General features: G+C 34.6%; 1 protein-coding gene across 1 annotated transcript; it reads left to right on the forward strand.

The window, feature by feature from the left end:
- The first annotated feature begins 1,385 nt into the window (after positions 1–1,385).
- Positions 1,386–12,554, forward strand: LOC116174861 (protein takeout-like). Its single transcript, XM_031492887.1, has 5 exons — positions 1,386–1,512; positions 11,304–11,544; positions 11,590–11,723; positions 11,776–11,925; positions 11,972–12,554. The coding sequence occupies exons 1-5, from the start codon at positions 1,437–1,439 to the stop codon at positions 12,124–12,126; spliced, it is 756 nt and encodes a 251-aa protein (XP_031348747.1). The 5' UTR covers positions 1,386–1,436; the 3' UTR covers positions 12,127–12,554.
- Positions 12,555–15,002: the final 2,448 nt, after the last annotated feature.

Genomic DNA, 15,002 nt, shown 5'->3' on the forward strand with positions numbered 1-15,002 from the left:
GTAATTTGTCCACAACTGCACCTTTAATTAAAATGATTTAATAAATACCGTACGTTGCAGTTTGAAATAGTTCTGGGGATAATTTCTCTTCTCGGTAGTGCCTAAGTTAGCGGTGGACAAAACTCAAAAGGTAGCACAATTTCAAACAGAAAGTCAGGTTACCGTTTTTAAAAAGGCCGATGAGGAAGACTCAAGTTGGGTTCTGAGCTATCGAGTATGTTTAGCAGCTTTTCACCACCGTCAAAAGTTAAGAAGCAGATTTAATAATGCAACTGATTTCGGTTGAAATAAGATTCGATTCCTTTAAAATCAACTAAAGCTAATTGTCGAGTTAAAAGTGACTTCTACAAATGGACAAAATTTCAAAATTGTATTCCAATGAGCACATTTGGCCTTTTTTCAAAAACGTATCGACCTTTAAGTATAATAGATTATTTATATGTCCAAAGAGCCGAAAAGTCAGTTGTTCATGCTTCAGATAAATGTATCTGCTAGATCATGATTATGTAAATACGCTTATTGTTTCATGCACCGCATCTGTCAGATAGTTTTAACGGTGACAGAAATGACCCACTATAAATTTCGTAAAAGCGTAGGTATTTTCTATCTTCATGGCGTAGCTATACCTATACTCTTCATCTGCAGTTTTTGAAACATCCTGCACCATCATCCTAAAACTACAAAAATTCCCTTTTTTTAGAATCTGTGTCAAATTAACTAGCGTATCACATATGTATAACATATTTTATATTAGCACTCTTGAAAAATAGATACGTTGTTCTGAACCGGTAGGATCTGGATTATTACTGATCTCAGACTAGATCCCGTCTAGTCTTTTTACGTATTAACAATTCAACATTTCAACTCTCTCATAAATTTCTTGAGGAAGAAGGACTGACCATAAATGCTTGATAGTATAATTTATTAAAAAAACTGGTAGATTGTGGAATATCCGCTATTGTGATTGTGTAGATAACACTTATTAACTTCCTCCTTTAATAGAAAATACAGCGCTTGCAAATATGCTGACATAACAAACGGACACTAATTGTATACCTACTTAAACAAACCTTGGAATTAATTCCTGTAAACAAACGTATATTTTTATTATTATTTAATATATAATGGCAGAGAAAGCAATTCCTATTTGATTTACCGGAATAAAAATGACAAAGATTAATACAATGCGTTCGCTTATATTCTGCTAATTTGCTATAGTTTACATAAGGTGCAAGAATCTGAAATTCACGCTATTTCAGCAATTCAGACACTGTCATCCCTACTATTTTATCATCGTGTACATTGAAAAAGTTTACAAAACGTCCCCCTCTTTAAACATCCCGTATATAAAACTAAACCTCCCGCTTTCTCCCATAACCAATTGCTATATTTATAGGAAGTGATACCTTTAAAAATTTTAGTTACACAAATACGCAATGTTACGAAATTTTATTTTTGTTTTCGTGGCCAGTTTTATTAGTACAAGTGCTGTGGAAGAAGTATCAAAAACGCGTAAGTCTGCATGATTTATGGGGTGCCAAATATCTTGTGTTGCCTAGTGAGGGATGCAACCCCTTGAAAATTGTCGTGATTATGAAACGTGCGTGTATATTTTCACAATCGGCAAATATTATAAATACCGAGTACCAATTTCTTACATAACTGACCCGGTTAAATTACATCATTTCCGCGGATTTGCATCTTTACCGGGTCTCCCTTCCGTCTGTACGTTCTACTTTTTCACTTAGCCTCTGTTAGGATTATGAGATCTTACCTTTTTTAGAGAAAGCAAGAGATAATTCAACCTTCAAACTTTCACTATCATTGCCGTCTGACATTATTTAATAATCCATAACGTGCGTTTCTGTTATTATTCAATTATAAAGGTTATAACCTAATTATTAACGTTATGGAGATTTTTTTTAAAAGGTTCTTTTTGTGTAATTCATACACAAGGGTAGTTTCTTGAAAATTACGTAAACAAAGAGAATTTCCCTGATGAATCATTGCTTCTCTGCGACACCGGTTCGAATAAAATACCATAGGTGCTGATTTAGAAATACTTTACGTATTAGGTACTTCTCAAATAAATGTGTGGCACTAGGGCATTCAACAACTTACCTTATAAAAAGTAGACTTGTTTAATTTTAATAGACAACTCTTATATAACCAACTAGAATAATTTTCCATTTTTTAAATAGTTGACTAGCTTCTGATTCAGTCAAAACAATAGACATTTTCGCACTATTAATTCAATGGAACAATTATAATTAGATCTACCTTTCTGAGGGAGTGTTTTAATCCCCAGGGAATATGTAATTGAAAAATAGAACCTCAAAACATTTTTTAAAAAAATTTGGTAGAAACGACGAGATTGTCGAACATTAATTTTTGCTGAAGATTCGGGACTAGTAAATTGATGAAAGATTATTCTTATCGTTTATTAATTATGCGCATTACTATATCTATAATTGTATCAATTGTACTTCGTAAGCTGAAGAGACATTTCTCTCAGGACTTACAAAAGCTGTGTGATTTTGAAACTGTACGTAAATTTCAGAATTGGGAATTGTCAGTGTGGAAGGTTTCAGATCCTGAATAAAAATTTTAAACGTCTTAACAGTTTCAAGGTCCAAGACAAGAATTTGTATATTTTAGGTCAAGATTGTTCCAAAATAAATAAATAGGGATCTCGGAAACTCGCGGAAAACACAGATAATTCTATGGGGAACAAAATGATGAGATTTATGAGCCGCGAATATAACACGGTCACCGTGTTTTTGGAATAATTAACAGCTAACCCACATATCGCGTCAAATTTTTGATGTTTTGTCTATAGACATGATTTAGAACAATTGGTGAAGTCATAGTTGTAATACAGATAAATAATGTAGGGGCGAACTCAGCCCACCCTCTCTTTAAGGGTTTTAGGCCTATCTTCCCTCTTATAGCTAGCAAAGCTGCAGTCCAGGGAACCCGTATACCAAACCATCAGCGGGTCTTAACTATTCTATAGGAAGCGGTATTAATCTCTCGTGATACCCTTATAGCTGTTGTGGGGGGTTTAAACCGTAAAATGAATGCATAATTTCCCCGACAAGTGGCGGTAGGCTTGTTTAACTTTTAATATTAAATTTTAAATATACATATAAAATATCTCCGTTAAAACGAGTAATTAAAACAAAATATGCATAAATAAAATTTAATAATGTTAAGTTGGTTAGAATTTTCCACAATAAAACGCAGTTGACGGTACACTATCGTACAGGGTGGTTCAATTTCGATGGGATTAAATGGGTAATTTTCTTATTAGCGCACTTAAACGAAAATGGCTTAGGTAGTCGTGACCTCTTTTTGCATACTTATTCAATTACCATTGCCAGAAATAAACCACCGTCTTTTGTTTTTTCCCTACAAAGGAAAACTGTTTAACGTAGAAATCAATGTCGTCAGTCATTTGTTTCTGGCCCTTTTAGTAACTGATGCACTGTAACTCAAAGTTGATTTTTTTTAAATGGAAATCATAGTTGGCCATGGTTTTTGATAATTGCTTGTTTTACGAGATTTTCGAAAAAACATAAAATGTACTTATTTTCAATAATAAGTTCTCTAGAATAAATTTTGCTTATTGATACATCCTATCTGAAAATAAATAACAAAAATTGTAGTCGCTTATGAAACACTTGAAAGATAAGCTTGAAAAGTGACCTCAATTTTGGAAAATGCACATGTTGCACCTCTTTCTCAAAGATCATGTTGCATTTAGGATTTCTATTGGTTGAACTGCTTCAAACGATCTTGTTACATTTAATTCCTACCTCAGTTATAGTCTTGTAGAAGGATATTTATAAATTTTATTTAAAAAACCACAAAAAGAAATCCAATGGTCCCTGCGTCCCCATCCAATTATTAGATACGAGATCATTTCAATTTTTAAATAATTTCGAACGATTAATGCATTATGAGCCGTCTTGCTGAAAAATAACCGTTCGTCTCTCTTCGAAAATAATATTATCGACTAAATCTGGCAGATTGTGCTCTAATGTTTGGGTCAGATGTAAGTGCGCCTCTAAAAATATAATATTTTCTCGTTTCAGGCAACCCCACACATTAAACCAAAATTTTCCTTGGGCTCGTATAGATATAGGTAGATGGGATGGGGGTTTTCATTTGCCCATTAACGGTTATTTTGTCTATTAAAAAATCCAGCACTTGATATGTATGCTTCATCACCAAGTAATGTTACCGCTAAAATTTTGGACCTCATCTTCCTTCCTAATAATAATAATGATAGTAATGTATAGAAAATGCAGAAAATGCTATAAGCGTATCGAACGTTAGGGGTTGTTGTACCGATCTCAGACTAAACTGGGAGCTTTGGTTCGCTCAGGAAGGACCTTAAATTAAAAGATAATAATCTTTTGATCTGAAAGGGCTTATACTACATAATATCCCACTTAGGTACTTGTCGTCAAACCGATGAGTATAACACCTAGGCAAAACGTCAATCCCCAAGCAAAAGCTCCACGAGAGCAATAGCGTTCAAGCATTGAATAATAAATATTCAATGGTTCAAGTGAAAATAGCAAACATTTGCCAATGTAAGTGGACAGTCAGCCATTTATTAATAATGTTGCACAATTTCATCGCAAACCCACATTTTAAAGATATTTAGTTATTAGTTACGTAATGTTGCTAATAACTACAACTTCTTCGTTGATAATTGAAATTCTTGTATTCTTTGTTACACGCAAGAGTAAATAACGCGAAAAATAATTGTGAGGCAGGATTATATATGAAATGGAAGCTTTATGCAATTACGTATTTCAGTGTTACTGGTATAAATCCACGTGTTATTTGCATACCATAACGCAATTACTGTGCGTAATTTTATTACCGTGCCCACTTCGCTTCTAGAACTTGAGATGTTGATTTTGTCAATACTTTCACATTATGTTAGTACGTACGTTTGCTTGTTTTGAAATAGTTCATTCACTCTAAACAATAATTATTGTTGATAATTCGAGATGGCATTACGATTTTTATCTAACCATGTAATCTCTCACGCTAAAATTGTCCGCTTCCCATGATGCATGCTTTATTACTGTGACAAAACACCAATATTTCTAATGGCATCCGTAATTAAAAGCTAACGAAAAGAACAGTTGACAAGATTAACATCGGGAAAGTAACGTGAAACTTTTAACAATCTATTGCGGTGTGTCAGAAAAATGGATTTTTATTTCTCTAAACTTCAACCATTCCTATGCAATGCATTATGTAACATGGTATATAGATACTGTACCCACTATTCTAAATTAGATAATTATATCAATTGATCGCATGCTTAGTAAGTGTAAGTTCTGCCATCGACTATCGTCCATCAAATGGACCAATGCACACCACAGCGTAAAAATATGAAGTGTAGTTGGAAAAAAATACATATTGTACAGGTTAAAAAATACATTTCCCCAAGATTATAACTGCCTCCCCTCTTCTCTTTCCCCAATTCAATTAAATGCATTTTTTCCACGTTGATATAAACCATTTTCACCTAAATTTGATTATTAAAATCCTTAAATTCGATAAATAATATAAGTATACGAAAACTGACATCTTTTCAAGTTGCAGCGGTACACCCCCAACTGCGCATTGTAAAGTTGCGGGTATTCAGCTGATCAAAATCGTTTGGGGCCCTACGAATTTCCGTCAAAATCAAATCAAGTTAAGGTATAATGTTTCTAATGTGTTTCTGATAAATAATTTCAACATCACAAAAATTAGCCGTCTATATCTTCCCTTTATGCTCTAACTAAACTAAAACTAAGGTGAAATTTACGCTTTTTCAGATTTTCCGCTCCGACGAGCTAAACAGCTTCAATGCATGTATTAACGATAATGCCAGAAAACGCTCTTATCAGCGATTGTGTTATAGCCCCATTGAGTTTATTTTATTTGTCTGGCATGAAACTGAAATCACCTAAGGATTTTCACGTTCGTTTCAGGCATAGTAAAGATGTTTCGTTTCTGAGCGACGTTAGGACCAAACCCCCGCGAAAATTACCCCGGTAAAAAAACCTATCCATTAACCTCCTCCCCACTTGAAACCGCGGGTGACAATAACTCCCGGATAGATAACCCCTGGACAGTAACCCCCCGGACTTGAATAATATCCCCCAAACAATTTGGTACCTATGCAAACCAGAAAGAAAAATAACCTAAATCTTCAAATATCCTAGTGTCCAACACTGCAAGGGGTCACGATCTTTTTGAATTCTTTAAGAATTGTTGTATGAGTTTGCTTTAGAAAATGATCCATGTGGGTATGTAAATCATCAAACTATAGAAAATGCCGGAAAATGCTATAAACCAAAATTCAAACATGAAGCCTTGTTAGTTTTAGTGATGATTTTGGGCCAAAGAGACTCAAACGTGTTAAAGGTGCTTTTTAAATAATGGTTCGTGATCATTTTGGTAGAATGGTTGAAAACGAATTTGGCTGGGGTAACTTTTTTCGGAAAAGAGACTATTAGTGTGGAAATGAGAATTTGGTAAATCGTTGACGATAATTTTTGTACCTAATTTGTTTATATATTACGTGTCTATGGAATTTAATATCGAATATTCGAACAATTTGCAATATTTTGTTCTTTACCAGGCGAAGAGATGCAGTGGAAATTGTTAAAAAACAAAGTTTGATTGGCAAGGTCCAATGCGATCAAAAATGAGTTGGTGTCGAGTCACCTTTGGAATTTTTGTTTACATGGAAATCGTACTTAACTTGATCTTCCAAAGGCGACTCGACAGCTATACTCATTTTTGATCTCTCGTCACTTTATTGGAACTTTGTTTAGATGGGAAGTTGTACTTAACTTGGAACATCCAAAGGCGACTAGACCGCCACTCATCTTAGATCGCCCGTTAGTTACTATGGAGATTAAAATGTTCTTCGTATTGAGAGGTAGGTAGAAATGTTGCACAAATTTCTACAAAATCGAAACACCATATTCAATACCGTGTGGTATGGTTATGCATAAAAAATAACAAACAAAGGTAACTTTTGGACCTTTTGAAGATGTAGACTTGAAATGAAATATTTTGGATCCCTCGTTAATTTGGAAAAAATAATTATTGAATATGAGTATGGTTGTTACATTACATGGTGTTCTTTGTATACGAATTTTTCGATTAAGAACTGATCTTCGGGTAGGGTTTAATTGAGGTTTGCTGTCGTCTATAAACATTGAAAAATATGGAATTATTGCCTTTGCCTATAATATGACATAATTATAATTAACTTCTAAGGATTGCAAATTCGATAAGTAGCAAACATAAAGGTTAACGTTAATGGCACATTAACATCACGAAATAATATTACAATGTAGCAATACATTATATAACCGCAGCTTCTTCTTCGTTGTGATCGTATCTATTTCACCGATGAAGTTTATTTTGCTGAGCTGAGTTCCATATTTTATTATTTTCCAACTTAAGACGAAACGGCTATTTAGCTTATTATTCGGTATTTATCCGGTATTATTTGTCCTAAAATTCACCTTCAAAATCGGTAATTTGCCACTCGCGCTACTTTGACCACACGACTATAGAATTACTAACACAAAAATGCGACTGTTTTTGTATTTTTAATACCTTTAAAGGTGCTCAAAACCACATGAAAAATATGAATATAGGACTCAATTGGAACCAGGAGAGTAACTTCATTTTGAAGCAAAATGTACTGTCCAAGTCCAGCATTTCACGAATCTATGGTATTTATACATGTTTTCAGCAGAGTTTAGGTTTTGCCACAAATAGATTTATGGAAAGGTACTGTTGCAAATTGCAATGTGATCAATTCATTTTAAATTAATATAATATTGTAGCCACGGATCTGTACCCCTGCATCATTGATTTGTGAATCAATTTCGGACATACACAAACATACGCTAAAACACTGTAACATTTATCAAGTGTGCGATATCGATGAAAAACTTGTCTGAAATTGATTCACAAATTTTTATTTATTTATTTATTTTTTATTTATTTACCTGTATGTTTGAGTGGGCGGGGTTTCAGCCAAGGCTGTTGTACCAACCCAACAATTTAATGACGCAGGGGCACAGCTGATCCGTGGCTACAATTATAACGAGCGATTAAAAATGAGTTGCTATCGAGTGGCCTTTGGAAGTTCATGTTAAGTACGATTGTAAACAAAAATTCCAAAGCTGACTCGACAGCAACTTATTTTTGACCGCATAGTGCATACCCTGCTTGTTACAATCGTCTTTTTTTTATATATTCATGGCTAATTCGACGAGTATTTTGCTTCTTTGGGAAATGATCATAACTTCAAAAATCAGAATTGTGTTTATCGTTCCATAAAACACTTCTGAGGAGTAATCAAGTTCATAAAACTGTATGGATCTTAACACAAAAACAGAACACTGTTCATGTTAAAACTAAAACACTGTTTAACCACGATCAACTTGATACAAGTGACAAGTTGAAATAAAACAAAGGCCAAACAGACACAGATTTCCATAAATTTCTTACGGAAGCACCCGATGACACGTACTTGGTGAGTCATTAACTAACAAGATTGAAACCGCTCAGAAGATTTTATGTGGAACTCCAGGGAACCCTTCATCATCTTCGTTGCCATCAACAAAACCTGCTATTTCATACCGTACTAATTCAAATCCTCTATCGACTGCTGAGTGTGAAGAATCTGTAAACACCGTGTTTTCCAATTGCCTGTCTAATTCCCGAACTAATTTTTGTAACTTGCAAATTGTACATTTAACTTCCACATTAATAAACAATAATTTGATTTTTGACACATATCCTACGTGTCGCATGTTACTGTAACTGTCACTTGGTTGCTAAGCACGTTGCTATGATACACTTACCGCCCTAGGTTGGTAAGTGCACCTTACCGCCTTGAAAATGAATTAGTAAGTAGCCGACAATAACCGATCGTGCAAAAAAATAAGTTTCAACATTTCTGTTATTAGTAGCAATAGCCATGACTTTTGTTTTATGAATTGCCATAATAACAGAAATGTTGAAATTTATTTTTAAATTTTCGGGTATATCAAAAACTTAATAAAACATTTCAAAACAGTTTTGTATGCACCTTTTAATTCTGAACAACTTTAAACTCTACAGTTTTTTCTGTAAAATGTACAGGAGGGCAGAATATTGCATAAAACTAATTTCCCATGTTAAATCCCTATGTTCCTACTTACCGTGCACCACCCGGTATGTTTGACTTGTAGGATTACGAATTCTGCGACCTAAGTTGGTACCATGTTGGTACGTCTAATTAATAGCATCTACAAAAAACTAAAATTCAACTAAAAATAGAAATTAACTACCTAGTGTTTCTGTATAACTATGTATACCACGTGTTTAGTCTATCAACACTTACAAAAATGGATATTAGGTATATCAAACTTTTAATATAAAAGGCGTGATTGCGATGAAATAACATCCACATTTATCAAAAAACTCACTGAAATCTGGATAAACTTTCCGATCGAATTGACAGCACACAAATTAATTTTTTGACGGATATATGCCGATCGATGTAGCTGATAAAACAATTGCCGCCGCACCGTCAAACGCGCGATGTTTAAATAGTCGTTAAGTTTTCTCCAATTTTCCAATTTTCTGCGCGAATTCCTTAGTTTTTCTTGCCGTAAGAACCTTCTACACAGTGTTAGAAAACTTAAAAAAAAAGATTAATGAAATCGGTAAAGTCGTTCTAAAGTTATTGCGTGACCAGAAAAAACATTTTTATATATAGAGATTCTCATAAAATGACAAAAAATTTAAGGCTATAATTAGACATAGGTATCTCATTCCCCTCAGGGACATTATGTATTGCTCCATCAGAAATTCGAGATTAAGACGACTTGTGCCTCTTTTCCCCAAAAACATTTTCCTAAGTGAGTTATGCCGTCTTACACTATCAAAATTTGTAAGGCTTGTAATATAGGTAGACTAAATACTCCTTTTACCTAACACTAGTTATGATGATATTGATCAGTCTACTGTTCTTAACTCATTTTTCAGATTTTGTCACTTATATCCCTTTTCCCGAACAGGCGCCAGTTAATCTTTACTTTTTTTATGTAAGTGCTAAGGGTCCTAAACATTTTGGGGAAGAATGTAGAACCGGGGGGTCTGAGGGTATGGAATACCCCCCATTATATTATATTAACTGGATCGGCGAACATGGTTCATACTGCGGTTGTGGGTTGTGCGTTGTGGTACCGATCGTGTGTCCCATATACAGAAAACGAGATTTCGCAAAGGCGGTACGAAGTTCGGGGGAGTCTGCTAGTTTTTTAATAAATTTGTAAGATTTCATAGATTCCCGCATAGAATGCTAGTCCTTTTTTATTTAATTTGTTTTCCATTTTCTAATTTTGGTGTTGCAAGAGTTTGCTGTGTGTAGGATTTTTATTTTCCTTAACTGTTAAGGGTTACCCACACTTCGTTGCCCATCCCTAGCCGCGTGGAGGTCCGTAAGGTTTCTTTCTTAAATAATTTAGATTTATGGATTTTTTCACAAAAATTGTGGAAAAGTGATCGTATTTGTTTATTTAAAAATTGACTTTTTTAATGCTCATGTTACAATTGATTTTGATTCTAGAAGTATACAAATTCTTTTTGTTCGTGTTTACAATTTTCACAAGGATATACTTGATTCCTCTCTTGTAGATAATTTCGAGACCGCACTGGCTGGCTTTACAAATCTCTTGAAGCTTGCTAATGAAAGAGGATTGGAAATTAATACATACCGAAAAATGTGAACTTTTCTTTTGTAGCCCAGGTGCCCAGGTATCCATGTAGTAGCTTGTCATGATCAGGAAATTCTTAGTTCTCCAATTACAATTAATCAACATACCCAGTTAAGCCAATCTTTACGGCCCTATGCCACATTCACAACTTTTAACTTCTAATTCATTAAATTAGAAATATTTCTAAATTAAAACTATACGTCCTTAATACGTCAAAGATCGAGTATTTAGCAATATAAAACTTAAAAAGAGGCCTTGAAACCAATTGCAAAAGGTTTAAACTACGGCACCCTAAAATTTCAAAATTTAATCAGGGAGCTGAAAGAAAATAAAAGTTCGTAGTAGGGTTTTAAATGTTACTGATTTTGAGAAATCTCCATGTCCCTGACGAGTTTCGACATCTAACACTAATCACAACGTCCAATATGGCTCAGATTGGTCTTATATTCGAATGTATTTGGTAGATACATTTTGTAAATCGATTCTTTTTTACAGCCGAATATATCCTGCCTTGCCGGAAATCTGATCCTGACATCAACACATGCCTCATCAAAACATTCAATCATCTAAGACCGTACTTGGTCTCCGGACTAAACGACATTGACGTTCCAACCATCGATCCACTATTCATCTCGAAGATAAACATCGAAAATGGAAATGGCCCGTTTCGTGTGCGCGCTTTCTTCAATAACGTAACCACCAGAGGTGCCAGTAACTACACGATACACAACATCAAGTAACTGTCCTATTTTTGAAAATCAGCCCATAATTTGCGTTTCAGGGCCGATTTAGACAAATACATTTTGGATCTCGCCTTTAAAATTCCGCACGTCGATATAAAAGGAAAGTACGAAATCGGCGGAAGCGTTCTGCTGTTCCCGATACGATCGAAGGGAGACTTCTGGGCCGTTTTTAGTAAAAATCGGACACGCGTTTGTAAATTTAACGTGAAATTTTTGTATTTCAGCGGATGTTGATGCAACTGCCAAAATATACGGAAAGGAAGTCACTAAGGAGAACGTTAGGTATATGCACATCGATAAGTTGCTCGTTGATTTTCAAATTGGTAAAAGTAAATTCAAAATCAAAGATGTAATAAATCTTGGGAACATTATCGGTAAGAAACGCGCCTTATCTTAACAAACTGTAAGTCGCGCTCACAGGGGAGGCTATCAACCAATTTTTGAATAACAACTCCGATGAGATTATTACCGAGATGAAACCTGCTGCCAGTATTAGTATAGCGAGGCATTTTAAAACGTTCCTAAACGGCGCTTTTACGAAAATACCGTTAAAGGTTTGGTTGCCCGATGCGTAGGTAAAGTTAGAGTACAATGGGTAGTTTGCATAAAATTTTTTCTACCTCCATTTCGCAACTTTTTGTAAATATTGAAACACGTAGGTACCCAAGTGTGCAATCTTTTTTATGCAAATATTGAATACCGAAGAACTGATAGTTTGCTTAGTTGTGTAGCGAGTATGTTTAATTTTGTTAGTTTATTTTTTAATGTATTTCCATATTTTTATACGACAAATACATACGTTTGAAACAGAATTAATTATTAGCTATTGTTGGGCAACAAGTAGGTACTCAACGATTCCAGGTGAGTAGCTTCATTAATACACTTAGTTTGCACTATCATGTTACTATAGCGTGTTTATTTTTAGTGCCAAATCTAAGAAGAATTTATGAAGACATGAATTACCTATGGTTCGACGCGATTGTACCCCATTATATGTAAAATAAATGTTTTCTCGCTACAGAAAAACTCATTTTATTTCCCATTGCGCCTAAAAATGTTTCTTTACAACAATCTTACCAATAAAGCCGACTCACAAACCAAAGTACTTCATTTTGTACCTTTACTTACAGGATTCTTTTTTTGAAAACATTGTCTTCCTTGCATGGAGTTCAAAGAACGATTAGCTATAGAAGATTTGCTATCATCCATGTTATCTTCGAACCTCTTGTGTCTTTCGAATGAGTTAATTTTATCATCACTTTAACAATTTTCTCGGCTATTCTTGGTGCGATTCATTAATCATTCCCTACTCTGTACTGCCTAGAACCGTTAGTACTCATCTATAGGTTACTGTATTGCGTTTTCTGTCCTTGTTGCTTCGGTTGAAAGACCGAAACGATAAGATATTGTTTCCTAATTAATCAGTACTGTTTTTGCTAACTTTCATAGAAACCATCCAAAAAAGTGATATCGTTGCAGCAATTAAATTTATTCCTTAACTAAGGTTTGTGGACATGCAGGTTCTGTGCATTTCACTTTAAAACCTAAATTTTAGCAACACATCCACAGTGGAAGAGCGTTTCTTCTTTGACAGTTAAAAAAAAGTTAATAAGATATGATCGAAGAGCGATTTCTTCAATATGAATTATATTTGCTTATTTTCCGACTGCGACCTCCTCGGATACGAATCGTCTCATGCGGTGGAAAATGGAATATTAAAAAACTTATTTGAACCACGGTTCCATCAAAGTGGGCAAAGTTATTTAGAACATTTAATACTTTTGGGACAATCTGCAAAGATAAAATATAAAATGCGGGTCCTCAAGCATTGTTTTGGGAGGTACCTGAAGAGTACACAAAACGGAATTAAAGACAGCATTCGTTGTTTGGAAATATGCAAGAAAAACACACAGTAAAATGAAATCAAAGGTAAATGATTTTAAATTGAAAATTAACGCAGTTCAGACAAATTGATCTCATAACTCGTAGGTAACGCCTATGGAGATATGTGCTAAAGTATTTGTTTCTATGGAAGTCAAAAAGGAAATTGTTGCCAAACTGACATATGTATGAATGGAAGTATAAAAACTTGTGCTGTCATTGTCACGTTTGTGAATAAGTTTGGCAAGCATGTACCTACTGTATGTCCACAAGCACCATACTAGATCTGGAGGTGCGCACGCGTTATAGCGCATTCAAACACTATGGAGCATCTGATTTTTGATTTTTTTATAGAAAAAGGTAAGCGGATGCTCTCACATACTTAGGTCTGATATTCGAGTCAATTTTATTGTCGCTCTTGTAACTAAACCTCTCGCCAGAAAGATTGCCGGTCACAGAACACTCGATCCCGGTCTACAATCTATGTTTTTCTTAAGATGTGAGAGACTTCCGGGATTGTATCGTGTCCAGGGTGTGGTTGAACGAAAAGGGGGTCACTCAGCTCGCTTTCGGAAACACGATTTTTAATCCGTCTCATATTCAATAGCACCAATCCTTGAACTGGAATAAATCGATTGGGGAAGGTTTGACATCGCTGTCTCTTTTAGTTCTTGAGTTAGACGAGGAACAGAAGGACGGAAAATGAATGGATATAATTTCATTTTCACAAATGACGAAGGTGATAATTGAGTCACCCAAATTTAAAATCCAAAATTAACTTATATTTTATAAACGATTTTCGGTTTTACCATTCATTCTCAACACCCTCGATTTCTCCAGAAGTACTTTGTAATTAGATTCAATTGTTCGTCACACGATCGGCTAAGATCAACTGTCTAACTATAATAACAGATTTACAACCCTTGAAAGTGTGAATGTGCCATATGAAGTTGCCATAAGGGCCTTGCAATTCCCGATTAAGTTTTTAACACATGTGTATAATGAGAAAGACAAGAATTCATAACACACTTTGAAATGGTTTCGGGGACTGTTTTAAAATGGATTTTTTTTTAATTTCAAATATTACTAAATTTGGAGATTACGTATAGGTACATTCAAAACTTGTATGTATCTAATAATTATGTAATATGAATTTGCGCGAACCGATGACACATAATGCTCGAGTTGTCGCACGTCGGAGATCACATTTGGCAGTTTACTATCAACCTTGTATTGGTTCGCATCGTTCGAATTTGTTTTAAAATCTAGGTAAGCTGAATTAATTTAACTGTTTTATTGCTATAATTTTGGGTAAGATTGGAACAGCGACCCAAACGCGTTAATGTTGATTCATGGAAAATGCTGTCTACCCTAATGTAGGGTAATCTGTGACTGAACTCATTTTTTACATAGATCAAATGTATTTTGCTGAGGCAGGTCTAACACTCTAACGTATGAAAGCAAGTAATTACCCAAACTTGGACTTATCATCAGCAGATACATGAATTTTCATAATTCCGTGGTCGATCATCAACTCACATTTCTCTGAAAAAGAGTCTTTTCGAGTAAA

This window comes from Photinus pyralis, unplaced genomic scaffold (genome assembly GCF_008802855.1).
Source record: "Photinus pyralis isolate 1611_PpyrPB1 unplaced genomic scaffold, Ppyr1.3 Ppyr1.4_LG6, whole genome shotgun sequence".
Lineage (NCBI taxonomy): Eukaryota > Metazoa > Arthropoda > Insecta > Coleoptera > Lampyridae > Photinus > Photinus pyralis.

Coding starts and splice junctions, on each gene's coding strand:
- LOC116174861 (XM_031492887.1), top strand. CDS start 1,437: ATGTTACGAAATTTTATTTTTGTTTTCGTGGCCAGTTTTATTAGTACA. Junction 1,513..11,303: donor GGAAGAAGTATCAAAAACGC/GTAAGTCTGCAT, acceptor TCTTTTTTACAG/CCGAATATATCCTGCCTTGC. Junction 11,926..11,971: donor AAATCTTGGGAACATTATCG/GTAAGAAACGCG, acceptor TCGCGCTCACAG/GGGAGGCTATCAACCAATTT.